Source organism: Terrapene carolina, unplaced genomic scaffold, assembly GCF_002925995.2.
Source record: "Terrapene carolina triunguis isolate 2854851 unplaced genomic scaffold, T_m_triunguis-2.0 Scaffold944, whole genome shotgun sequence".
In the NCBI taxonomy this organism is placed as follows: Eukaryota; Metazoa; Chordata; order Testudines; family Emydidae; genus Terrapene; species Terrapene triunguis.
This window is the reverse complement of record NW_020665295.1, coordinates 238003-249797: the sequence shown is the minus strand read 5'-3', so window position 1 is coordinate 249797 and position 11795 is coordinate 238003. Positions and strand designations below refer to the sequence as shown.

The 11795-nt window shown below is 55.3% G+C and overlaps 1 protein-coding gene across 1 annotated transcript in view; it reads right to left on the bottom strand.

Annotated features, from left to right (window-relative positions):
• Positions 1–932: 932 nt before the first annotated feature.
• UBE2M (ubiquitin conjugating enzyme E2 M) overlaps positions 933–11795 on the bottom strand; it is a 54923-nt gene continuing 44060 nt past the window's right edge. The window contains exons 2-6 of the mRNA XM_026661172.2: positions 10308–10402; positions 9484–9522; positions 8963–9066; positions 6861–6924; positions 933–1768 (exon numbers count right to left, since the gene is read on the bottom strand). Coding sequence (XP_026516957.2) covers positions 1628–1768; positions 6861–6924; positions 8963–9066; positions 9484–9522; positions 10308–10402 — 443 coding nt within the window. The 3' untranslated portion in view covers positions 933–1627. The remainder of the gene's footprint in view (positions 1769–6860; positions 6925–8962; positions 9067–9483; positions 9523–10307; positions 10403–11795) is intronic.

The following is an 11795-nucleotide window of genomic DNA, read 5'->3' as shown; positions in this document are numbered from 1 at the left end:
TCGGCAAGGGGCCGCGTCAGAGCTCAGTCCACGCCCAGCCAGAGAGGAGCAAAGGCAGCCGGACAGGGCGCCTGGAAGGCAGGTAGGCAGCAGGGCCCAGACCCTGCAGAGGGCAGGAGAAGGAGCTTCGATTGCAAACATCCCCCAACCACCACTCCCTTAGTGCAGCTGGCTCCACCCTCTCCCCTCCGAGGGTGCACATAGGGGCAGAGGACCCCACAGAAGCTGCTGCGGCGCCCAGGCTGCAGGTTACATGCAGCTAGAACTGGCTGCCGCAGGCCAGGCGGGGGACGGCTGTAGGAACAGGCCACCCCCCGCCCTACAGTTGCCTTCTGATGGGGAATTCTCCCTCCACGCTGAGCCCCAGGCAGCTCTGCAGCAGGGGAAGAGGCAACTGCTGACTCAGCCAGAGGTTGGATGCCCATCCCCCACTTCCAGGCAGCTGGGCCCCTCTTGGCCACTGGATTCTCACCCTGGCACCAGAGATCAGCCCTTCCCTTCCTAGCCAGGAGGGGGCAACAGTTGGGTCTCATCAGCCCATATTATGGCTTTACCCCCCCACCATTGCACATCTGCCCTTCTCTCAGGCCTGCTTGGGCAGCCCCGGGGCAGTGAGCACCGGCTAACAAGGCTTGGAGGTTTCTAAGCCAGCCGCAGAAGTGGGCAGAGGGAGGAGCTGCCCGTTGTGCTGGGGAGCAGGAGGGTCAACCCCCACTTCTTACCCACAAGCCACTTCAAACAGCACCACAGGCCAGAGGCCTGGGTCCCATCTTGCTGCTGGGGCTAAGCAGGGAGGGGAGGCTGGGGGGAGATGTGGATTCCTGTGCCCCGTTGGGGCAGCTGAGTGGGCAGCCCCTTGAGGAGAGACCCCTCCACCCCATCTGAAAAGGAGGAGGGGGCGGCGGAGCAATAAGGTACAGACAGGCCCTGGGCAGTGAGGTGCGCTAACATTCCCCTTTAATAACCCGACACGCTAGAGTACAGTGGCTTCATGGCCCCGGGGCTGGCAGGAGGCCCCAGCATGGCAAAGAACCAGTTCATTGGAGGGTGAGGCCTGGGGCAGAAGGGGGCGGGGTTCAATCAACCCAGGCCCCGCCTCCAGCCCGGTCCCATTGAATAATCAGCCTTCGCTTTGCTGTAAGTGGGGCGCTTTGTTTTTAAAAACCAGACACAAGAGGGATGTAAAAGGGGAGGGCGGGCCCAGCCCCCCCACGGCAGGACTGCATGCACCCCCGGCCTGCCCTACACCCCTGCTGCAGCCCCCCGCCTAATAAATAGATGCGCTCTGCGAAGCCAGGGGGAGGAGCCAGTGCGCTCACGCTGGGCCACGGCTAGAGGGCGCTCTGCTCAGGGCCTGAGCATACTGGGAAACCAGCAGGAGAGCGACCAATAGGGAAGAGGGGGCTGTATGGGTGGGGCAGGGGATACAAATGTAAGCCCTGCCCCATCCCTCAGCAGCCACCTCCCCTCCAGCCAGGGGGCAGGAGTGGGGGGAAGGCTGCCAGGGGCAGAGGCCATGAGCAGCGAGGGGGGCCCTGCCAGTGCCAGGCTCCCATGCCCCCCGGTGGCTGAAGGCAGCGGTGTTGGCAGAGTCCCTCGTGGGAGGGGTGGGGGCGGCTGGTCAGTTCTATTTGAGGCAACGCTCGAAGTAGGTGGAGCCGATGTAGCCGCCCCGCATGGAGCGCTGCACGTTCTGCTCAAACAGGCGTCTGTTGTTCTGAAGGACCTCGGCAGCCTCTTTGTTCAGGGGGTCTTCGGGGTTTGGCTCCTGCGGGCGGGGAGTAGACAGAGTTAGAGGCTGGCCATGTCCCTGATCACCCCCACCCAAGTCAGGGCTGCATCCCCCTGCCACGCGCCACCCCTACCGTCCTTCCCCGAGTCCAGCTGCAAAACAATCCTTAGTCCCACTTCCGAGGGCCCATTGCTGCGTCCCCCACCTCCAGAGCACTGAACAGGACCCCTAGGTTCTATTCCTGGTTCGCCACCGTCCCTGTCAGTGCCTCAGTTTCCCCACCTGTAAAATGGGGGTGGATACTGACCTCCTTTGTCAAGTTCTAGATCAGAGCTAGTGTAGCAACAGAAAGTTGTATCACCAACTACCCCGCTATAGTTAACGCAGTACATCACATAAGCAGATGCCATTATAGTGGTATAAGGCACCTTTATACCGGTATGACTGCAGCCAGGCTAAGGTCATACCACTGTAAGTGCGTGGGTAACATGTCACTCCTCTAACCAACGGAGTTACAGTGGTACAATCTCTGCATGTAGCCCAGGCCACAGTCAGCTTGTTTGAAATCCCTGCAGCATTACCTCTAATTATGTTGTAAGAGACCGTTCAAGGTGAAGTGGGCACTTAACACATCTCTGCAGGCATAGGACAAAGGAGGGTTAGCACGTCATACGTTGCTGTAATAAGCCATAAATCCAGCATCTTTATTGACTTTCAGTGTATAATAAAGACACTCCTACGGTACACCCCTGGTTGTCACCTACCACTCCAGGGCCCATACGGGATATCAGGTAACAATTACAACCCATGCTGGATGGGGATCATATCCAGAAAGTAATCTTTCCCGAACCCCCTCCCCTGGGCTTCAAACAGCCCCCCACATCCCCACATTCATCAGAAGCAGGCTCCCCACCAACTCAAAGCAGCACCAGACCCTCTCAGAACAACTGATGCAAAACCTGCAGCTATATCTTCACTGCTAGGAGGATAAATACCCCACACGCCTGTCAAGATCCATGGGTTGTACACACGCTTATTACATGTGATGTACCTCATCCAGTGCACTATATGCCCCAACAACAACTACATGGGCAAAACAGGACAATCACTACGATCTCACCCTTATCACCTCTGGGCAAACACTTTTCACATAGCGATCACTCTGTATCTGCAAAAATAACAAGGAGTCCGGTGGCACCTTAAAGACTAACAGATTTATTTGGGCACAAGCTTTCATGGGTAAAAAAATCTCACTTCTTCAGATCCAACTGAAACCCACGAAAGCTTATGCCCAAATAAATCTGTTAGTCTTTAAGGTGCCACCCGAGTCCTTGTTGTTTTTGTGGATACAGACTAACATGGCTACCCCCTGATACTTGACTCTGTATCTGGCCTCTCAGTTCTCGTCTTCTAAGGAAACCTCTACAACACCTTCAAAAGATGAGCCTGGGAGCTTAAATTCATAACTCTGCTAGACACGAAAAATCATGGACTCAAAGACACTGGATTTATGGCTCATTATAACAATCTGTTACCCACTAACCCCCCTTTTTTGTCCTATAACTAATATAGTCTACTTCACTATGAATGGGTCCCTTGTTAATTCCTTAAATGTGTTTTAATTCCTTATGCTAAACAATCTGTTCCACCTTATATTGAGCTGTTACACCTGAGAACCTTTCCCAGACCCGAAGAAGAGCTCGGTGTACGCTCCCAAGTTTGTCTCTCTCACCGACAGAAGTGGGTGCAAAAAAACAATGGTTCTCAACAAGGGGTACGTGCACCCCTGGAGGTACACAGAGGTCTTCTGAGGGTACATCAACTCATCGAGATATTTGCCTAGTTTTACAACACGCTACATAAAAAGCACTAGCAAAGTCAGTACAAACTAAAATTTCATACAATGACTTGTTTATACTTCTCTATATACTATACACTGAAATGTAAGTACAATATTTATATTCCAATTGATTTATTTTACTATGTGGTAAAAATGGAAACGAAGCAATTTGTCAGTACTACACCTCTACCCCAATATAACGTGACCCGATATAACACAAATTCGGATATAAAGCGGTAAAGCAGCACTCCGGGGGGGGGGGGGGGGGGGGGGGGGGGGCACTCTGGCGGATCAAAGCAAGTTCAATAAAACGCGGTTCACCTATAACGCGGTAAGATTTTTTGGCTCCCGAAGACAGCGTTATATTGGGGTCGAGGTGTATTGGCTGTGATACTTACATTTTTAGGTCTGATTTTGTAAGCAAGTCGTTTTTAAGTGATGTGAAACTTGGGGTACTTAAGACAAATCAGACTGCTGAAAGGGGTACAATAGTCTGGAAGGTTGAGAGCCACTGCAATAAAAGATATTACCTCACCTGCCTTGTCTCTCTGATACCCCGGACCAACACAGCTACCACAACATGGCAAACAACCCATAGTTATGTCAAATATTCAAAATCCATTTAACTCCAATGACTGATGACCATTTTGGAGAAACGACAGCACTGTTAAAACTTCAGCACCCCCACAGAAGGAACATCCCAAGATCTTCCCATAGACCCTCCAGCTACACAAGGAAGGACCAGATCTGACATTCCCAACCTTTTTAAGGTGGAAAAAACATGGAGAAAGTCTCAAAAATTCACTGTAAATGCATGTGAGGGGACAAGCCCCATTTCTGGTTTTTAAACCCCTTTGCAGGTCACTTTGAAGGGGGAAGGTTCTCCTAGCCCAGAATCAGGCTCCAAACAGCTGCTGAGGCAGAGGGAGTGCTGGGTGTGACCCATTGTGGTGCAGATTCAGAAACAAGGCCCAGCTCAGGGAAGGCTGGAGGCTGTTCCCATGGACCCCTCCCCACAACCATCACTCTGTGAAAAGACTAGATTCCAGCGCACACCCTAAAAGGTTCTAATCTAGCAGGGAAAAGCAGAACAAGGAGGTTTGTAAGCTGAGGCCAGACAAATTCCAATTAGAAATAAGGCACAAAACTTTAACAGTGTGAGGGTCATTAACCACTGGAACCAACTACCAAGGGAAGCGATGGATTCTCTATCTCCCGATGGCTTCAAATGCAGACCAGATCCCTTTCCTGGGAGATGCTTTAGCCAAACTCAAGTTATTGGGCTCAGTGCAGCAGTGAGAGGATGGAATTTAGCAGCTCGGCAGGATCACATTGTAATTGGCAAATGTCAGTAAACGTCACTTTCACCACGCATCCACCAACCAATGAAAAATATTTCCATCGATCATCAAAAATTACAGAGGCAAAGAAAGAAATGTTGCTTCAGAACTCATTGGAGTTTGATTTAAGGCTATTTACTTTGTACCATTTGACATATGTGGACAACTGGGTTTTCACAGTGATAAAACTAACTTTGAATGTCAGCGTCTAAGGTCATTGCATAATTGTCCGGCCCTCCCCCAATCATTTTTCTACACGTATGAAAATTTTAAACAATAGAAATGGGTGAGAAATGCTTAAACCCCGTCATTTTGGAAATGTGTAAACATTTAAATGGATAAAAATTGAAAAAAATGCATAAAAGAAACAAACAATATGATCCATCACAATTACAAAAAACCAACAATCGAGGTCTGCCAAACCTCGCTGTACGGGAGGTCAGACCAGAAGATCTAATGGTCTCTTCCTGGTCTTAAACTCAAGGAGAAGCGTCGGTTTCTTTTTAAGGAAGTTAGAGGGTGTCTTTACAAGCTAGCATGTCACGGGACAGCAGCTTCACTTTTATCCTGGCGCCCGCGCGGAATGCACGCGACAGGGCAGAGCTCAGACCTAATCCCCCTGAGCTCTGCAGGGCCTTGGAAATCGTGCCATTACTGTCGATTCAAGAGGCAGGATGGCCCAATGGTTAGAGCACTTGGGAGCTGCATCTTCTCTTCCCTGCGCTGTCACTGCCCCTGTGTGACCAGCCACCTCCGTGCCTCACTGCCCCATCTGTACAATGGGTATAACGGCCCGGCCCTGCCCCACAAGGCCACATGAGGATAAATCCATGGAAGATTGTGACGCGCCCAACTATCACAGTGATTGGGGGACCTCAGAGAGAGGGGGGATAGACGGGAAAGTTTGTACTGATTTCCACCTGCAGGATGTATTTTAACGTTACATTGAACTCCACTGATTCTGCCCCTGGGTATTTTGATCGACTGTAGAACTGCCTCAAGAAAGAGACAGAGGAGGGATTGTGGGGAGAAGCACATTTGCTGAACGCCTCTGCTCAAGAAAACGGCAGCGAAATAGTTCACGATGCTACCATTTAAAGCTGCCCGTCATTAGGGTTCAGGGTTAACAGTCCACCGAGCTCACCCATTTCAGGCTGCTGGCAGATGCTGCTCAACCGGTTTCCCTTTTCCCCTTTTGGGCGGCTCTCTGCACCCATCACGTTGACCAGAGTCTTTAGGGGAAGCCCAGGGACCCCCCAAAGGCTCCACCAATTGTGTCAGAGTCAGTCCAAGGCACCAGGGACGCAGCAGCTGAGCCAAAGGAGAGACCCCGCATCCCAATGGTGCGTGATGGGCTCTTGGCAGGCTGCCCCAAGCCGGGCAGCAGCTCCACCCCCCAAGGGCACAGCAACCAGCCATGCCCACGGGACAAGCCGCAGGGCGCCCAGCCTGTGCCAGGGCGAGGGAGCCCCGGGCAGGGCCGAGCAGAGACCCAGGGACCTGCAGAGATGGAAACACACAGGACAGCCGGCCCTGGGGCCTTGCCAGGCAGCCAGCTCAGCACACAGCTACGACAACCCCCCAGCCCTTGCACAGAGTAACCTGCCAATGCCTCCCTCGGCTCTGAGGGGACTGCCCCCGCCAGACTGTGCCACAGCCTCCCCAGAGACCCTAGGAAAAAATCACCCCACCCCACCGCTCCCCCAAACTGCAAGGGAACAAGGAGATCGGCACCCCACGACCAGCCTCCAAACACACATGGCAGGAAGCAACCACGCCCCCTCCTAGCCCTGCTGAAACGCCAGGGCTACCTCCACCCCGAACAGTGCAGGGGACACCGCGTCCCTCCCACCTCCTGCCCCATAGCCCCCCCGACATGTCCCCCCTCCCCTCCACCTGCCTCCCATCCCCCCCAACAGTGCAGGTGAACCCCCCCCCCCATACTCACCAAGAAGAGGTACTGCAGACCATAAATTATAGAGTTTATTGTTAGTACAGGTTTCCAGTCCTCTCTGCAGGGCAGAAAAGAGTTGTGAGTGAGGACCCTGCGGCCAAGCCCACAAGAGGAGCGACACCACACTGGGGTGGCAGGGGATCATCCCAGGTTCTGACTGGGGAGGAGAGCCAGACAGGAGACGGGGGGGGGGGGGGGGGGGGGGGGTTTGGGGGGGGGGATCACATCAGAATCTGACTAGGGGGATGGGGATCATGGAGATGATGGGAGGAGGGGTTGCCCCAAGACCTGTATGTAAGGAGAAGGGCAGTGCTGCTGGAGGGGAATCCCCCATATCCCTCCCCCCAGGCTCCATGGGGGTGGGCCACAGGGGATTCCCCCTGTGATGCTGCATGACTGAAGATGACCATTTGTAGCAGTTGCTACCACTGTTATACAATTGCAACAAATCTTATACAAAGTCTATCATGTGAGGTGTCAATGGAAAAGTCAAATACAATTATCCTGGTTAAATCCATGGATCACCACAGCATCTGAAGGTGTGAGATTGGCTAGGTATCTGTATCTCACACGTGTTTGTCCTTGGGGTAATCCCCACAAGGTAGTTAACATTCAGTCTCCCCAGCCCATTGTGAATGGACTACTCAGAAGAATCAACTCTCTTCCGGAGGACACCTCAGAGCGCAAGGAGCCACTGGCCACCCCTGTGATTCAGTAAAACATGTAAGAGCATGTGATGTGGACGTGTGACCTCAGACTCCATCTTTGTCCATACACACAGGCTGTAGGCTTTGTTTGGGACAGTAACTTTCCATACACATGGCAGAGGATATAAAAGGCACCTGAGACATCTCCAGTTTGTCTCTTTCCTCTAAGACAGAGGTGGGTAAACTACAGCCCGCGGGCCACATCTGCTCCGTGGGATCGTCCTGCCCAGCCCTTAAGCTCCTGGCCGGGGAGCCTAGCCTCCAGCCCCTCCCCCGCTGTCCTCCCTCCCCCACAGCCTCACCTCACCACACCACGCTGCCAGCACTCTGGCCCCGCGCTCCTGCGTGGCTGGCTGCGGCCAGGCAGCAGGGCTGCAAGCTCCTGCCGCTCTGAGTGGCATGGTAAGGGGGCGGGGAGGGGTTGGATAAGGGACAGGAAGTCCCAGGGGGCAGTCAGGGTACAGGGGGCGGTTGGACGGGGCAGAGGTTCGGGGGGGGGGGGGGGGGGGGGGAGGGGGGGGGGTGGGGGGGGGCAGGGGGGGGGAGGGGGAAGGGGGGGGAGGCCAGGCTGTTTGGGGGGGCACAGCCTTCCCTACCCAGCCCTCCATACAGTTTCACAACCCGATGTGGCCCTCGGGCCAAAAAGTTTGCCCACCCCTGTTCTAAGAGGAGCATTTTGAACAATGGACTGAGGACCGTCCAATCTTTTGGAAGTTACCAGAGAGACTTTATTCCAACATTTATTCCACCAGCCGTCTATTCCATCACTGCTACAAGCCTGATGTAAGGACTTGGCAATCATTTGTATGTATATGATCTTTTAACCATTTATAACTATTCTTTTTATTAATAAATTCTTAGTTAGTTTACTAAGGATTGGCTGACAGAGTGATATCCGGGTAAGATCTGAGATGCATTTTGACCTAGTGGTAAGCATCTTATCCTTTGGGATTGGTGGAACCTCACATGGGGTGAATTGGGTTTTCAGTAACCTCTCACTATATTAGACCAGTTTGTTGGGATGGGAACCAATGGCTGGAACGCCTCTAAGAGGGCTGTGTTTGGCTTCTTATGAACCGGTGTGGTATTGCAGCTCATTTGCTACTGGTTTGGTGAATCTAACTGTAGTTAAAACCACCAGTTTTTGGCGTGTGCCTGCCCTGTTTCTTGCAGTCTGCTCTGAGTGTGCATTCTCAGTGAGGTCCATTCAAGGCACCAGGTCACACCCCATATCTCCCCCTCCCCCCTCGATCTGTGTAGGTGGGGCAGGAAAGGATCCTGGTGCTGGAGAGGGGCCGCCCCCCTCCCCGATCTGCGTGGGTGGGGCAATCCCCCAGACCGGCCTGGGGGTAGCAGTGATAGAGTGGGGCGGCCGGGTGCGCTCCCTACCTGAGGATATTTAGGCAGACGTTGCCCTCTAGGTCTATGTTGGGGTGGTACACCATGGTCTCACACTTCACCTTGGGAGGGTCATGAGGGTAGCCTTGGCCTACCTGCAGACAGACAGAGACAGACAAATGGTAGAGTCATTCCCAAGGCCCCCCCCACGGCAGAGCAGCTGGGCCCAGACTCCATGATCCCGCCGACTCACAGGAGCTCTGGAATCCACCCCACCCCTAGTGCTACTCCCTCCGCAGCAGGAAAGCACAAGCGGCCCGGACTCCTGGGTCCTCTTGCCAGCTCTGGGGGACTGTGGGCGTGTCCCCAGCTTCCTGAGCAGACACAGCACCTTCCTCCCTCCCAGGAGAGGGGACACCAGATTTGTGGGGTCGACACTCCCTCCTTGGCTCAGACACAGCGCAAGGAGAGTCCAACACAGGGAAGCCCCAAGAGCCCCCCGACCCCCCCCCCTTCCCGGCAAGGCTCCTGTGAAAATCAAGCTTCACCCCAGGGGCAGGGAAGGGACTTACCTTAAAACTGAAGACAAACTTCCCCCCTTTATAGAAACCCTGAAAGAGAAAAGACCTTCAGCGAGGGAGGGATCCTCATGGGGGGTCCCCAGCACCCCAAGGGGCCTGGGCTCAGCTCCGCCCCATGGATCCAAGGGCAGGGGACCAGAGACGCAGCAGCTAGGGGCTCTGATCACACTCCCGCCACGTGCCATTCGGCTCAGCTGGCATTGTGGGGCCTGATCCAGGGTGGGATTGAGGGGCACTGTGGTGGGCAAGCTGGGGTAGCAGGGGGGGGATAGTCAAGATTGAGGGGCATCGGCAGGGCTGTGGTGGGCAAGCTGGGATAGCGGGGGGGGGGGGGGGGGGGGGGGGGGGGGAATAGTCAGGATTATGGGGCACCGGCAGGGTTGCGGTGGGCGAGCTGGGATAGCGGGGGGAATAGTCAGGATCGAGGGGCACCAGCAGGGCTGGATCTGGGGCTGGGTCAGCAGGGGCATGTGCAGAGCCATGAATCTTTTGCAGCCCCCTGCCCCCATCTCACTCCCCAGCGTACTGGCTCGGACTCCAGCACCGCATCACCTCATGCACACGGAGGTGCCTTCCAGCTGCATCCCCCCCCTCCCCCCCCCAGGCCTGCTGCAGCACCAGCTGGGCCCCCTGGGCCTGGGCCAGCGCCCGCCCAGCAGGGAGCAGCAACCGGAGTCTGGGCACAGGCTGAGCCCATCAGCTGAGCAGCAGCTGGGGCTTCCCCAGGAGCAGGAAGAGAAAGTCAAGTCCCGGCATGCAGGACTCCCTGCTCCCCACCCACGTGCCGGACACCCTCCCTGCCCGTCTCCCCTCACCTCATCAGGGCAGATAACTAGCTTGAAGTTGAGGAGGTCGTCCTGGTCGGAGAAATCTATTTCGCATGTTTTCGGCAAATTCAGTTCGTTAATATCTGGGAGGCAGGAGGGAAGCAGGGAGAGACTGGTCAGTTCAGAGGATAACCCCAGATCCCTCCCCCCACGGAGGAGCCCCACGCCCACCGCACTCTCCATAGGGGGCAGATCTCTGGATCAGAAAGGGGCATTACAGAAGTGGGTGGGACAATCCTGACCTGGCCCCCGCCCACCCCGGGAAGGAGACAGACCTGGGAGACTCCTACTAAGTCCTTTTCACTGGAGGTCCATGATACTCTGGCTGGGGTCAAGACACTGGCTCTCAGGGAGCAGATTGAGGGAAGTGCCATATTGAGAGCAGACCCCAGGCACTCAGCCCTGCCCAGGCCCCACTCACACAACAGGACGAGCTAAGGCTGTGTCCCAGCTCAGCCTGGTGCTGGGTCTCTGACTGCCCTCCCTCATGGGGCGAGACCCAGCAGGATCAGGCCCGTGGTGAAGGGCGCTGCACAGAAACATGCCAGGGAGGGGGCACACGTTCCTAACAGGACATAGGCTGAGCCTCACCGGGTATGTCCCTGGAGCACAGCCAGGATCCCCCATCAGCTCACGATGGAGCAGAGGGAGCCAAGGGTATTGACCTGCCCCCTCTGGAAGAGTGGACTGGAGCTCCAGACTGGGACACAAGCGGATGGGAATGGACCCTGGTATCTTTCTGGGCACAGCCAGAAGTGGGGAGAACCCAGGTTTCTGCCCTTTGCAGACACTTGCACAGCTGGCGCTGCCTGCAGGGATGTCTGATTTGTCGCATAGTGGGGTTTTCATCAGGGGCCCCCAGTGGGGTGCACCCCCCCCCCCCGGAAACATGGGTTCCCATGGGTGGGGCTCCCACCCCCACCAGGGAAACCCCAGGAGACACCCACACTGGGGGTTCCTCCTTCCTTGCTGGGGAACCCCAGGAGACCCTCCCCCTGTACACACTTAGGGTCTCCCCTCCCCTGCTGGGGAATCCCAGTAGACCCCACACACACACTGGGGGCCCCCACCCCCACCGGGGAAACCCCATGAGACCCTCCGCACATATTTGTCTAAGGACCTCCACAAGAACACGCCCATATTGAGCCCTGCCACACTGGCCATCCCCCTGCCTGTTCCCACCCCTCCAGCGAATATTCCTCCCCCTGTTGCATCGAGGAGCCCCCCCCCCAGCATGTGTGTGTGTGAGAGTCTCAGTATGTATGTCTTGGGGACGCTCAGCGGTGAAGAGCGTGAGCCCCATTGGGGAAGACCTCCATGGGGGGTGGCTCTCAGAGAAAGTGGTGGAGGGGGGATTTTTCCCACCCATGTGCGAAATGAATTTTGTTATGTGCACCAATATGGGGATGATGTGTGACGCATCACCTTCATATCGGTGCACATAACGAAATTCATGTGGCGGGGGTGGGGCCGAGG